We start from the raw sequence: 15,965 nt of genomic DNA on the forward strand, positions 1-15,965 counted from the left end.
ACCTTTTTTTTTTTTTTTTTTGGTGTTACAACACATTAGTAATTTAAAATACAACATAATAGTTAATAGACAGAATAAGGAACAGACGCCAAACATTTTAATACAAAAGGTTTGAGGACGACGAATGAGGCTAGTCTACGGCACCTGCTCCAGAGTCCGCTCCCGACCTTGACCAACTTCTTATCACCTAGAAAAAAAAATGGAGAATAAGGAATGAGTACAATACTTAGTAAGTAGCCTACTTGTAGGCTCTTAATCGTGTCCTTGATATGCTAGGGTACCACATTCTTTGTTCTTGTTCTTGTTCTTGTTGTAAGTACTTAGGCCCCTTTAATTCTTGTTCTTAACTTGGGGTTCTTATCTTGATCTTTCTTGAGGACCTTGGTCCTTGAATCCTAAAACCTTGGTTTTCCTTTAAGGGCCTTAGTACTATGGTTTTTGGTTCTTGGTCCTTTGTTCCTGGTTCTTGTCCTTAGAACTAGGATCTTGATTCTTGTTCTAGTCTTTGATCTTTCTCTTGTTCTTGGTACTTTCTTGGTTCTTGTTCTATTCTTGGTTTGTTCTCCAAGACACTCCTCATAGGATTTACGGCACTAGACATGCACCTAACAATCCTATGTCCAAGACTTCATGCGTTCCAAGCGACATAGCCTTAACCTACATCCAAGGCTTCATGCGTTCCAAGCGACGTAGTCTTACCGCATCTTAGGGCTTGCCCTTCGATACAGTCTGCTTAATCCTATGCTTGGCTTCATGTGTGCCAATCGACATAGTCTGAAAACCTACATCCAAGGCTTCTTACGTTCCAAGCTATGTAGTCTTAATACTGCATCAACGGTTTGCCCTATAATACAGTTTGCTTACCTACGCTCAGGGTTCATGTGTTCCAAGCAACGTAGTCTAAGTCATGAGCATGTTGTACCAAGGGAGGTCTTAGGCGGTTCTTGATTCGTGGCTAAGGTAACTTACTCTCTTCTTGTTCCTCCGTGACTTTAGACTACTCCCCTTAATAGACCATAAAGGTCATTTGCTCGGTGCATACTTGAACATGACATCCTGCAAGTCTGCATCTCTTCTAGGTGAGGGAAACTTGAGGCATGACATCCTGCAATGGAAACATTGTGCAGGGCATCCCACCTAGAAAAGGAATTCTTGGGCACCGCTTGGTGGGAAATCATGGGTCTCTTTGGAAATGATTAGAGTATTACCTAGCATTCTTGAATTTTTGAGTTTGGGGACCTTGGTCCTTCGTCCTTGAGTGGTACCTAGCATTCTTCTTACTTGGGTAGTTGTAAAGCTTGTGTGTTGTTGTTCTTGGTTCTTAATCTTGTAAGTTTCTAAGGTCCTTAATTCCTTAAGGTATAAGTTGTAACTTATATTTGTAACCATATGAATCCATCTTAGTGTGAGTTGTTCTAGAAGGTCATAGATTTCTAAGGAGTTCTTTAGAGTGTTCTAGAAGAGTTTAGAGTCTTGTGGTGTTTCCTTTAGGTGGTTCTTGGGTCCTAACTTGGTTTAGGTTCCAAACTTGCTCCAATCAACTTGAAGCCTCAAACTTATCTTCATGTCGTTCATAATAGACTTTATAAGAGGTAGCAAATCATTCGGAGCACGTCTAGACCTTGAAATCTCATAAGTAGTCCTAGGGGCATTTTAGTCATTTCAACCCTAATTCTTGGTTTTGCTACTTAACGTGCTCCAATATCTTTAAAACTTCACCAAATCATCAAACATCATAAAACAAGATCTACTTCAGGGTCTCATAGCATTTGGAGGTCATCTAGGTCATGAACTGTAGGTAGATATCCTTAGGGGCATTATGGTCATTCTACACCATTTCTTGGTTTACTTACTTATCCTTATCCAATGACTACCAAACTTCATATATAGCCTCAACATGCTATAATATGCTCAGCATTAAAATTTCATAGGCAGCAGAGTTCATCTAGTGGGATATTCTAACGTTACCTAATTACCAAGCAATTTGATCGGTTTAGGGTCTTAACTCACAGTTCTTTGAGTTTTTATTTCATCTAACCCTAGTTCATACTTTGTTTAGAGTTTATATGTAAATCAAAGTGATTCCTACAAGTATTTCTTAAAAAAAAGTCCAAGGTGGCTACTTACCTCGTTGTCGACGTTCGGGACCTCCGTTCTTGAGCTTCCCGTACCCGAATTACCTCAACTTTCCTTTCACAGACTCCTTATTGTGTCTAGTTTCTGGAACTATAAGGTTTTTCATGAGAACCGGTCTAGAAGGGGGTTAAAATTTAAAAAACCCGAGGAAAGGTCGTGTTTTGGGTTGACATGGCCGGTTCAACTGAACCAGCCATGTCATCGTCTTCTTCCTCCACACGGGAAGAAGACGCGGTCGGCTATAGCGCCGCCATCTGAAACTCCCCTCCCCAGCTCCTATCACACCGTTTCTTCCCTCAATTTCTTCATGAAACTTAAAGATGGTGTTACAAGGAAGAGTTAGGGATTGACTTCATACCTTTTCGTGGATTGTAGCCTAAGATATTTGCTTCCAAAATTCGTCCAAAATATGATTTCTCACTGGAGTAAAAACAGAGGATGTCTTATTGGGTAGCCGATTCTAGGGGTTTTCGAGCCTCGATTTCTTCATGAAACCTCTTCCTTATTGTTCCCTCAAGCTAACGAAATTAGTTTGGAGGAATGACTTTGAGTGTGGGACCTTAATTTCGAGAAATCACTCTCGGTCTGCAAGTTACCCGACACCTCCAATTTTCAATCTCTTGGATATCTTGTTCTTCTACGTTTCAGATCTTGATTTTTTCATCAAAGTTACTCATCTTCTTTCTCTGAAGCTAAAGGAATCCTTAATTTGAAGGAAAAGAGGCTATAGATAGGAATTCGACACTTACCCCAAATTTGAACCTGAAACAGATTTTCTTCAATTGGGAACGTTTCTGAGGTTATTTCTCTTTGTGGTCTTCTATGGAAACATTCTCTGGAGGTGCAGAAACCTACTGGGGTCGTCCTTGCTCGAAGAATACTTGTGTATCCTCAGATTGGAATTTTGAGTTTTCCTTAAAGTTCTTTAATAGCGGTTGGGATTGAGGAAATGGTTTCTAGGCACTTTCAGAACTCTATTCCTTCATAGAACTTGTGGATAATCTTGTCTAGAAGCTATAGGAATAATTTTGAAAAGGAATGGTGGAGAATTGCTCTTGAATTTAGAAGAAACCCGAGAGTAGGAGACCCAAAATCTAAACACTTTTTGCCAACGACTGGGAGCTCAACCTTACTCGATTCTTGTTCCAAACGATTGTCCCAACTACAGAATTTATAGGGGAAACTTAAACCGACATTGGTAGCTCCAGAATCGTCGTGAATTTTCGATTGGAGTTTTTGAGGTATTTGAGTTCATTTGCCCAGATTGAACTAGGTAGAGCATTCCGTCGGAAATATCTACTCCGATCAGAGCCTCACCAACCTTGGTTTTGAATCCTAGCCGTTGGATGTGACGATCCGTTAGTGTTCTAGAATATATACAAGTTTGGAGGAGATCCAATGGCTGAGAGTCGAGATTCGAAGGATGTTGTGCAGAAGGCACTGTGAAGTTTCTGATTTTTTAGCAGAATGGCAAACCCGTAATTATCTTTAACTTCAAGGGTATTTTGGTAATTTGACACTTACCAAATATTTTATTATTATTTTCTCAAAAAATCCATAATTTTCCTAAAAAGTCTTGAAATTCCATAAGGAATTAAAAATCTAGAAAGATCCTTGATAATTGGAAAATGACATTTTCGTCCTTTTCGCTTACACTTTCATTCTCAATCCTTCTCCAAAGGTCTTAAGTCCTTAAGATTACTTCTTAGGGTTTAGAAATGGCTTACTAAGACCCCTTTCCTTGCTTAATCCTCATAATTTCCTTCCTTCGATCCTTTGGGTCTTGCATAGGTAGCTTTCCTTTATTTTTGGGGTGTTACAATTAGTAACCGTCACGACAACATTATGTAAAAACATAACGATACTTCACCTGCCTAATGGATGTGCGCGTCCGTATCCTCATGATGGAATAGGAGTATCCCCCAATGCATGAGCACACATAATGCATGAGGTCCCAACATTTTTCCATTTTCATTATCATTTAATACAACCCCACTTGCATTCTGTACATATCATATCTTTTTTCATATCATTTCACATCTCGTTCATCATTCATATCACATCATTTCTCATTTTTCAGGTCTCATATCATACATAATTCTAACGGGGTTATATTTTATGTCATTTATCGTGATTTCATGTCATTCATATCATGCTTTGTACATACAATTTAAGAGACATAACATAATATTCCATGTCTTTTAACATGACATCTCCTCATATACATCTCATACCATAACATATCGCATCACAATATATCATATCATAAACATGTCAACTTATCACATATTTCATACCAATATAGTTCATATCATATCACAACATATATATATTAGTCATTCACTTCTCGTATCATAAGCATATCATATCGTGAACACTTCGTGATCATATCATTCCCTAACTTATCATAGCCTTGGCGTTCTTATACATGTAACAATCATATCGTTACATGAACGTACCTTAGTCATATCGTCACATGAACGTATCTTGACGCTATCATTCTATCAATCTATCACCATCCTATCCTTTTGTAACGACCCCGAAAAAAAGAGAAAAAGAAAAAGAAAATAATAATAATAAGTAAATAATAATTAAAAAAAAAAAAAAAAAGTAAATTATTGACTCTCTCCACTTTCCCCAAATATCTCCCCACACCTCCTACAACTGCAAAATTATCTGGAAAAAAAAAAGGAAACAGAAACAAAAAAAAATGGCAGATTTTGGGAAGGAAAAAATGGGAGAAAGAAACAAAGGAAAGATAAGCAAATTATGGGAGAGAAAAATTGGAGATAGGCCTTCACTTCAAGTGATTTAATTGGAAGGGAAAGAGATAGAAAAGTTATTTGTAAGTTAGATCTCCTCTTCTTTCTTCAAGATAGAAAAGTTATTTCAATTATTTAGATTTTTGGATATTTTATCCAAAATCATAATCGGTTGAAAATGGCTTTGTTTGGATCATCATTTTAGGAAAGAGAAGAAAATCATAATTGATTGATGGAGAGGCATTTTTACTGAAGGAAAATAAAAATAGATTGAAACTTGATTTCTTGAATTCTATAGTCATTTGTGAAAGTGGACAAAACAGAATAGATTGAAAATGGTGTTAATTGATAGTAGCCTTTAGGAAAGAGAAGAAAACATAACAGATTGAAAATGGCTTCTGTGAATTGATAGTCGTACTAGGAAAGAAAAGAAAACATAATGGATGGAATATTGTTTTATAATTGCATAGTCATTTGTAGGAAGGAAAAAGATTATAGAGCGAAGAGAAACAAAGTGGTACAACAGCGNTAGAAACAATGAAAACGTGGAATTTGATTTTTACTGAGACCGGTTTAGAGCTGTATTTCACATTGTTAGTTGGATTATTAATTAAAATGTGAAATACTAACGAAAGGTGACGAACGGTGCGATATGAAGCGAACTCCAGCAACATTTGGAGCAGCTCTCGAGGAACAGGAGCTTACGTTAATTAAATTAGGGAATACTTCGGCTAAGGCCAACCAGGTAAGTGGCCTTACTATAGGATAGACTAAAGATTGTTTGAATTATGATGATGTGTGAGTATGACGTTGTGTTTTGATGTCTATCAAATGTATGCTATTTATGTTTCGATGTAGGCGTACATGTTATATTTGATGCATTNTGATGAGCATGATGATTGCATGATTTTTACCTTAATATGATGATGTTTTCCATATTGAGCATGCTAGATGATGATGAGTGCCATATTGCATCATGTCGTTAGATCGAAATAGGACACAACTCTAAGAGTATGAAAATGATATTAATGTAAATCTCCACGAGCACGTGTTACATAGTGTAACCCAGAGATGAGACTAGAGGGTTGTGTTAGAAGAGATGTATAATTGGACTTAGAGGGACCTCGTGCATTTTGTATGTTCATAAGCATAGGGTTACTTCCCCTAGAGATGATGAGTGCAGACTGGTGAGCGCGTATGCGTACAGGTGCGAATGCACACAGATGAGGGTGTTCATGAGGTGCATGACACTATGGGATTCCACTGACCTCCGGACGTCGCTACAGATTAGCTTGACCAGAGGGTCCAGGGGGTGTGCGAACGCCCTGGGGTTCACACTCGCATGTGTGAGTCGTGTGTAGGGAAGTACTACACATCCAATTTGTCCGAGACTGGAGGCCACCCTTAAGATGATTAGAGATAGGTCCCTAATTCATGATTGCATGTGTTTGCATTAGCATGGCCCCTATAGTGGGGTCACTTACTGAGTNGAGACTGGAGGCCACCCCTAAGATGATTAGAGATAGGTCCCTATTCATGATTGCATGTGTTTGCATTAGCATGGCCCCTATAGTGGGGTCACTTACTGAGTATTTCTTCGAAATACTCAGGCCGTGTGCCATATTGTTTTTCAGGTAAAAGCAAGGCTCCCATGTACGGTTGACGGTGGCATCATGATCAGAGACTGTGGCGCGTGCATAAGATAGTTGCATATTTAAAATTCGTAGATTTTGTTAGGATAGGGTGCTTGCATTTTATTTATTTAAATTATTTAATTTATAATTATTTTCATCTTATTTTGAACTCTAGTATGATGTTTGAAACACGTAAGTCCGGCGGTGTTTTCTAATGTTTTAACGTATTTTGAAGGTTTAAATTTTTCCGCTAATAAAGATGAGCATTTCTTAGAGTTATATTCTCATTAGAGATGAGCATGAGACGTTAGTGGTGACTCTAGATATGTAAAAATTTAGGGTCGTTACACCTTTCTACCCATAACCTAATCATATTCTTTTATCAGTCTCTCATATCCATAGCACTTCGATACGTAACCTAACCTTAACGTTTCATGAACATATCTTACTCCTATCGTTACATTATGTTTTGTGCATCCTTCTCGTATCCTATCTCAAACATATCATTGAACACATCGTACTGTAAGTATTATCATACAATTCATATATTATAACATATCATAAGCATATCGAACTATAAACAATTCACACATATCAATATATATATGAAGATCTGAACTTAATTTTTTCTAAAGCTAACTATAAAGGAGAGAATTCTGAGATATGATTTACCTTAAAAACAAACCAAAATTTATTCTCATCCCATTAAGTCTACTGATGAAGCCATATCAATCCTAATTTTTTTTTTTCTAATTTTTTTTTCTAATTTTTTTTAATTATTTATTTGTTTGTTTTATTATGATTATTATTATTATTGGGCAATTACACCAGTGTAATAAAATATCCTTGTTAGAAAGTAAGAAGCATTTCAAAGACCATTGTTCTTCACCCTGGAACACGAAGCATTTCAAAGACCATTGTTCTTTACCTTGAAACACGATTATCTGATCTTAAAAACACAGCTACCTAATTGATCCACATTGTTAATCTCTCGTTTCCAAATTTAGAAAGGATTTATTAGAACAACTTTAGACATTCTTCAAGACATATATCAATAGGCAGGTAGAGTTTGGTTGGATTGTAAGAGATCGACATAATACTTCGAGATCCAAGCATCAATTATGCCCATTTCAGCCTTCCTTTGGCTTATCAACCATTCAGGATCATCCTCCCTCCCTTCTTGTAAGTCTAAGCAATGGGAGCCTGCATTAATCACAATTTTAGCATTTAAAAAACGGTATGAAATGTAAAATAATTAATCAAATTATGATGAAAGCATTACCTTCCGCCGTGGGGATAGCAACAATGCTCTCAGATATATTATGCAATACCCTGCGATCCAAACGCCATACCATTAATAATTTGAAGCTTTGAAGGTGGTACCAATTAAAGAGCTTAGATATTGTTCTTACCCACCACTGCTGTAAGGATCTTTGAGGCCATTAGAGAAAATAATGTTACTTCCAAACCGATGGAGTATTAATTTCAGGTCCTGCATAATTTATCAAAATTTTTTGGGTTAAATTAATAAAAATGCCCTTCTACTAAAACTACTTGTAAAATGATTCAAATACCCTTTATAGTTAGTTTTAGATAAAGACGTTCCTACTTTATTTTTAAAATACTATTAGAACTTTTAAAATGTCATAAATATTTTTTAACTTTTCCATCTAAACTTTTTTAAAAAAATATATAAAAAAAATACAATTAATTTTTTAAAAATAATTTTAAAAAAAATACAATTAATTTTTTTAAAATAAATTTAAAAAAATTCTTAAACCATTCATATGGAATGAAACTGTTAGAATCATGTTTCAAATATACCCATTAAAATTAATACCTTGAAATTTTAGAAAAATGTTTAAATCATTTATTACTCTAAATAGCCCATTTTTTTTAAAATGAATTACGGTTAAGAATAATTTTAAAAATGAAGAGTATTTTTTATATTTTTTAGGAAGTTTTAAAGATATTATTGTAAAACTNTTTTTTTTTTTTTTTTTTTTTTTTTTTTTGTAATTTTAATTTTAAAGTATTTTTATTGGTTTAGGTTAAAAATGTGAAAGATGTGTGAGTTAAGGGCTTACTTGGCCCCCATAGAAAGTTGTGATCCAATGAGGATTTGGTGAAACCCCATACAAAGCTTTGCAATCCTTCTTAAATTTGTTGAAGTCAAAAGGTGCCGTTGGGAACATCGAGTCTTTGTCCTTGCCACTGACGCCAATGGGCATTACCATCTCGCTATTTTCCTGAACAAACTAAGTTGTGTGAGGATGGGATGGTTGGGAGGGAGTCCCACCTTGACTAGTTTAGAGAATAATCATGAGTTTACAAGTAAGAAAAACATATGAGGTCTTTTGAAAAACCCAGAGTTAAGCGTAGAGAGCTTATGCTTAAAGGAGGTTAGTGATTCATAACATGGTATAAGAGCGATGCTCTTAACTTATCCATGTCAAACAAAGAAGTGTGTGAGCTTCGAAGATTGTAACAGCTCAAGCCCAACGTTAGCAGATATTGGCCTCTTTGAACTTTCCCTCGAATCTTGTAACGGCCCAAGCCATTGAAGGGTGTTTAGTTCTCCTCCCCAACCAATGTGGGCCTTTAAAACGCGTCTGCGGAAAGGTTTCCACACCCTTATAAATGATGTTTCGTTCTCCTCCCCAACTAACGAGGGATATCACAATTCACCCCCTCTATGGCCCAGCGTCTTCGTTGGCACTCGTTCCTTTCTCCAATTGATGTGGGGTCCCTACCAAATCCACCCCCTTTGGAGCTCAGCGTTCTTACTGGCACACCATCTCGTGTCTACCCCCTTCGAGGAACAGCCTCCTCGCTAGCATATCACCCAATAATCTGGCTCTGATACCATTTGTAACAGTTCAAGCTTACCGCTAGCAGATATTGTCCTCTTTGGACTTTATCTTTTGAGCTTCCCCTCAACGCTTTAGAACGCTTCTGCTAGAGAAATGTTTCCACACCCTTATAAAGAGTATTTCGTTCTCTTCTCCAACCAATGTAGGATATAACAAAGATGTAGTTAAAGTGACTCAAATATCAAACAAAGAATGTAATTTGTTCGAGAGGAGGATAAACTAATCCACAAGACCTTATAATCTAAATAAACTATATCTAATCATTATGGAGAGGAGTTATTCCTAACCACCTATCTAATTCATAATTTAAAAAATTAAGCACGGAAAACATAGCAAAAGAATCAACATGCCTGCCATGTAAAGGGATCAATGGGATTATTGGGATCCCCAAATTCAAACACATCGTAACAATCCCTCTCCCCCATCAAAGCAACGACCCCCGCAATCACTTGCTCAATCACGTCGCTGTTTTTCCTTGCTACTTCATCAATGGCCGCACATACGCCTCTCACTCGCTTCTCATGCGGGCTGTTGTACTGAGCTGCGTACGTGAAAACATTGTCCAGATGGTTCTTCAGCTCATGACTTCCATTCAATTTCTCACAAGTTTTGAATCTTTTGCTCAAAATCATGAGCCCATCTGGCTTGTTCTTCACGATTCGATCGATTTCGGCCCACGATCTTCGTATGCTTTCGTAGCATGTTTGGCTGCTTTCCTGATTTCATAAAATGGATTGTTGGGAATAATTTGAAGCGTTTTGAATTATGAAAAAAGGGATTGATTGATTGTTTGGAGTTACTTTGAATGATTTGGAGACAATGGAGTAATATCCGTCTTGAGGTGTGATGTTATCGAAGTAAAGGATTGGGGCTGAAGAAGCCAGGGCTCCAAGAGCGATGTGGGGATACTTTAGCCTAAACCATGAAGCTAGCACTGTGTATCCATTGCATACTCATTATATACTCATTATGATCATGGAAAACTATTTTTTTTTTTAAATTCTTATTTCGAAAACACGAGCAAAAAGTATATAACAAAATAAAGAAACTCATAGGTATGAGTTGTAACAAGTCCACTTCTAGCAAATATTGTACTTTTTAGGTTTTCCTTTTAGCAAATATTCTACTCTTTAGGTTTTCCTTTTTGGATTTTCCCTCAAAGCCACTACTAGGCACTACTAGGGATAGGTTTCCACACCTTTCTCCTTTTCAACCGATGTGGGATCTCACAATCCACCCATTTTGGCCCTAGCGTCCTCTTCTCCAATTGATATGAGACCCTCCAATCCACCCTCTTCGAGACCCAACCTCCTCGCTGGCACATCGCCGGATGTCTGGCTTTGATATTTAACAACCCGAGCCCATCACTAGTAGATACTGTCCTCTATGGGCTTTCCTTTTCGGGCTTCCCCTCAAGGTTTTTAAAAACACGTTTGCTAGAGAGAGGTCTCTACACACTTATAAATAATGTTTCGTTCTCCTCCCTAACGGATGTGGGATCTCACAATGAATAGTGTTTATAAGCTCAATTTTCATAAACTAGATAATGATCAATGTTTTATCATTTGTTATGACAAAGGTCTAAATCTATCAAAAATTGTTAAGGATTACTGGAGTTTCACATTGGCTAATTAAGAGGAAGATCATGAATATATAAGCAAAGGGTATTATCTCTATTGGTATGAGACATTTTGGGAAAACTAAAACTAAAGTTATGAGACCTTATACTCAAAATGAATAATATCATACTACTTTGGAGGTTCTTTGTCACTATCAAGTGGTATCAGAGCCATGTCGAAGGCTCTAGGTGTACTTTATCATATTAAAGTGGATAATATCATACAATTGTAGAGAATCCTTGTCTCTATCAACAACTCACGGACGCTTCAATGTTAAGGTGAAGGTGAAGTGGATAATATTAGAAATTCATTCCCTTGAAAGAATTATGAAAATTTAAAACGATTAAGTTAACTTACTTCCACCATAGGAGGCTCCAATGACAATGATAGGAGAAGTTTGAGAAGCAAACATTTTTTTGATATGCAAAAGCATTTCCGCATAATCAGCTAAGGCTTGAGCCGAATTCAAATATCCTCGAACGCTCGCATTTTTCATAGCCTTCTCTATCGAACCAAATGGTACTGATTTCCCATAAAATCGATGCTATAAACAAGCAAAACATGTCAAAAATAAGATCGAATACATTCGAGGCAATAACCTTAACACCTCTTACCTCTAAATACACAAGCATAGCCTTGTATCGAGACGCAAGACGAATGGGAAATCTCATAAACGATATCTCATCGTCGATATCTCCTTCGGCACCGAAATAAACAACGATGGGAGCATTGGGATTCACACCTTGCCCGTGTTTGAAATCAATAACATATCGTTGATCAAACGTGTCGTAGCTTTGAGGTAAATAATTGAAGTGATCGAGTGGTTGTTTGTAATAAAAAGTGGCTAGACCGTCGAGTGTGCTAGCTTGTTGGGGCTTGTTTCGGGATGCCCTTCTTTGGACGCCAAGGCGTGGGATGTGGGCAGATGCATAGGAAGAAGCGAGAAGGAGTAGTAGTGGGAGTACTATGGATTGGCTCAAAATGCTATCCATGTTGTTCCCCAAGTTGATCAACTTAAGGTGTGGATATGTATTTATAGCCCACAAGAACCCTATTTTTCCCACTCTTTCTTATTGCCTAAACTTCGTCACTTCCTCTCATTTTTCTCATTACTTATTATTGAACATTGGAATTTGGAAATATCAAAATCGCTTTTATCTTTGTCTCCACCTACTAAATATAAGTTTCTGAATTTGAAAGCTTGTTTCGATGACTAGCAATAGTCTCGATTGCTTTTTGCTTATGATCGAGAAAAATAGTTACCCTCGTAATAATCACTTGAACGTTGACTCAAATTTGTATGACTTTTAATAATTGTTTGGCTATCGATTGTAGGGGTGTACATGGATTGACTTGTATAAGACTGGAGCCCCGACAAGGATTAAATTTTATTGAGAGACTTAGAAGCTGGATTTTAAGATGATGTAGAAGAGAAAAATTCTTATAAAAATCCCATAAACTCAGAAAAATATAAAATAAAAAAAAAAAACGGTCAATTTAAACCCCGATGGGCAAAAGGATCCTTTTGAGCCTCTTTTCGAATGAGGGGTTTGCTATTACCCTAATAAGTTTTATGAAGGAAGAAGAAGGAAAAAAAAAAAAAAAGGTGGAGATTAGGGTTTGAGAGAGAGGTAGAGAGAAACTGAAATCCGCTCTAAACGGCAGCTTGCAGTCGGATTTTAGCAAAGGTCTTTCACAAAAAAATTCATTGGATTGAGCCGTATGTATTTGGACATTTTAGTCATCCAAATCCATCAAGTAACAAGATAGATCGAGAGTTACGGATTTCGAGTTTTCGTTTTCAATTTTCCTTTAGATCCAAGAGATTTTCTTAGGGTTAGATTTTCCATTTTTTATAGGTTGTTCATGATTTTTGGAGGGATTTCCTCAAATTTCATGAAGGGAGAGGAAGTTGAATTGATCTTTGAATAGATTAATTAAAACTCTACAATTTTGGTGAAGAAACTAAGTTGATTTGAGTTATTTGAGAAAAGAAACTAAGTTGATTGGGTCAACCGAGGGTGACCCAATGCGACCCGCTTTGCTTGACCGTTGAATTGAGGCGGGACCCGATTAAGCACCCACAATCCAAGCAGTCCACTGATGTGCCTATCCATGTGTGTCACATGTCGTGCAAGGAGTGCACTTCTCGTTCCCAAGTGCGCGTATGTACTCACGCGTGGGAAGTCTCCACGCACGTGGAAACGAAGACCTACTAAAGAAATTTCATAAGTTTTGGAATTCCTAATAGGCAAAAAAAAAAAAAAAAAAAAAAAANAAAAAAAAAAAAAAAAAAAAAAAAAAAAAAAAAAAAAAAAAAAAAAAAAAAAAAAAAAAAAAAAAAAAAAAAAAAAAAAAAAAGATATAAGTGGATAGCTACAAAAGAAAAAAAATGGCTACCCTCCTAATAATCCTTCCATGTAGGCTCAAATTTTGTATGGCTTGTTTGGCTATAGATTTTCCGGTGTACCTGGGTTGAGTTGGATAAATCTTTTTTAGTAACCCAAAATTTTAGGTTGTTGTGTTGTGCATATTACCTTACTAACCAAAATCTCATAAATCTCAAATATCAAATATTTACAAGCCTATCACTAACATTAGTTACAAAGGTTAAAATATTTTTAATTTTCATAATAATCTTAAAAGTAAGGTAGTTGGGTTGAGTAATAACCCTGTTTTTGAGTTGGTCTGGTTACCCAACCAAAAAAATGTCACTTGCGAATTGAATTATTTTACCTCGGTGAACAATAAAGTCGTTTTTGTTGACTTATTTTGAAAACTTTAAGCATTAAAGCATAAAACTTTTTAACAAAGGAGGAGTAAATTAAGCCGTTTTTGTAGACTTATTTTAAAAACTTTATGCATTAAAGTATAAACTTTTGTTCAAAGAGGAGTAAATTAATTTTATTATGAATGTAGTGGTGGAGCATTAATAGAAGGTTGAAGCATAAAAACGTGGCATGAAAAGCATTACAAGACATCCACCAAGAAGCCATCCAATAGGATAGATACTCCATTAGCATTTGACACTAAGCTTGCATACATACCCTCATCATGCTCCCATCCATTAAAGGATGCTTCTTCAATCACTTCATCTTTCATTCTTAAAACTTCACGTTATGTATACCATTTTTGTTATTATTATTGTGTTACCTAATATCTACCTATCTAATATTTAGCTACGTGGCTTTCGTAGACATGCATGGTAGATAAATCCTAGAGTAGTCAGCTATATAATTAAGTGATCTCGACTCCTCTTACAAGCTACAACTACATGCAACTCGAGGAGAAAATCTAAAAACCACAGTCGCATGCATCATTCATTGAATTCCTGCATAATTAACTCGGTTAACAGCTCCATCTAGGAGTGGTGGTTTTGTCCGACTTGTGGAAATGGCTCTGATTTTACCTTTGGCTTTAGTGAATAACTAATCATGTTGACTAATTGACTTCTTTAGCTTATGCATCGACTTCACCCGCCACCATTCAACTTTGTCATTGTTCGTCTCTATTTTGCTTCATTGTTCGATCACCATACTCCCTCGACTCCAGCACCGAGGTCCAAGCAACATCAAGTCAAATTCCCCTCCTATTTTTCTATTTGTAGGATAAATTATAAAAATTAGACACCTAAGTAAGAATTTAGTATTTATGGTTTTACAAGCTAGAATTTTTCAATAATTTATGTGACACCTCATAAATAATATCTATTATTAAAAGTCACAAATTTGGTGGTGATTATAGAAAAGACGTGTGAGATCCCACATCGATTGGGGAGAAGGTTGGAGAGAAGAACAAAACATCAGTTTATAAGAGTGTGAACACCTTTAACTAAGAGACTCATTTTAAAAACTTTGAGAGCAAACCTAGAAGGAAAAGCTAAAAAAGAACAATATCAGCTAGAGGTGAATTTGTACTCTTATTTAAATGTACACCACTTTTAACGTTCTAAACAATACTAATGGGCAGAGCCACTTTTAACGTTCTAAATAATACTAATGGGCAGAGTTGACTCAACCGTATCCCCATTATCAAAAAAGACAAGACAAGACGTCAATGATGCAACCACATGTTTGATTCCAGTGGTCAAAAGATGCATTCACATATCGCAATCCATAAGCTAATTTTTCTTTCATCTGCCCCCTTTAATTATATGAAGCAACATCAATGACGATTCCAGTGGTCGAAAGTTGCATTCACATCATCTGCCCACTTTAATTATATGAAGCAAGCATAGATATATTTACAAGAATTACTAACTTCAAGAAACCTGTAACGGCCCAGATCTACCGCTAGCAGATATTGTTCTCTTTGGGTTTTCCCTTTCGGACTTCCCCTCAAGGCTTTAAAACGCGTCTACTAGGGAAAGGTTTCCACACCCTTATAAATGGNCCCCCCCCCCCTTCGGGGTCAGTGTCCTCGCTAACACTCTTTCCTTCCTCCAATCGATGTGGACCGCCCCCAAATTCACCCTCCTTTGGGGCGCAGTGTCCTTACTGGAACACCGCCTCGTGTCTACCCCCTTCAGGGAACAATGAGAAGGCTGGCACATCGTCCAGTGTCTGGCTCTGATACCAACTGTAACGACCCTAAATTTTACCTATTTAATCTATGGTTCTTACTATATTTTAAATGCAGAATTTACCTTATATGAGCTCTTATCATAAATACGACATAAGTTTGCCTTTTATTACTTCATGAATAACGAATGCAAGGGAAAGAAAGGAAAAAGAACAACGCTGAAATAAATGTCTTATACTACCCTATGATTTATTATACGGTTACAATTCAACCTATATTATCATATACTAATGATGCAAACGGGGATTCAACCTAAACTAACCTATACTATGAATGCAAATGAAATTCAACCTATACTAACCTATACTACGAAATGGAAAACAACTATCCTATGCATGTGCCACTATCCCGGGATGTGCG

At 36.6% G+C, this 15,965-nt stretch overlaps 1 protein-coding gene across 2 annotated transcripts; it reads right to left on the reverse strand.

The window, feature by feature from the left end:
- Positions 1–7,526: 7,526 nt before the first annotated feature.
- On the reverse strand, positions 7,527–12,017 carry LOC111784361 (lysosomal Pro-X carboxypeptidase-like). 2 transcript variants are annotated; one of them, XM_023665080.1, is made up of 8 exons: positions 11,639–12,017; positions 11,382–11,568; positions 10,206–10,339; positions 9,756–10,121; positions 8,620–8,781; positions 7,945–8,024; positions 7,815–7,864; positions 7,527–7,735 (listed from the first exon to the last, which is right to left on the reverse strand). In XM_023665080.1, the coding sequence occupies exons 1-8, from the start codon at positions 12,014–12,016 to the stop codon at positions 7,584–7,586; spliced, it is 1,509 nt and encodes a 502-aa protein (XP_023520848.1). In that variant the 5' UTR covers position 12,017; the 3' UTR covers positions 7,527–7,583. The 2 variants fall into 2 exon arrangements, with proteins under 2 accessions (XP_023520848.1, XP_023520849.1); XM_023665081.1 differs by having other exon boundaries at positions 7,603–7,735; positions 7,949–8,024.
- Positions 12,018–15,965: the final 3,948 nt, after the last annotated feature.

Source organism: Cucurbita pepo, unplaced genomic scaffold (assembly GCF_002806865.2).
Source record: "Cucurbita pepo subsp. pepo cultivar mu-cu-16 unplaced genomic scaffold, ASM280686v2 Cp4.1_scaffold000192, whole genome shotgun sequence".
Classification (NCBI taxonomy): Eukaryota; Viridiplantae; Streptophyta; class Magnoliopsida; order Cucurbitales; family Cucurbitaceae; genus Cucurbita; species Cucurbita pepo.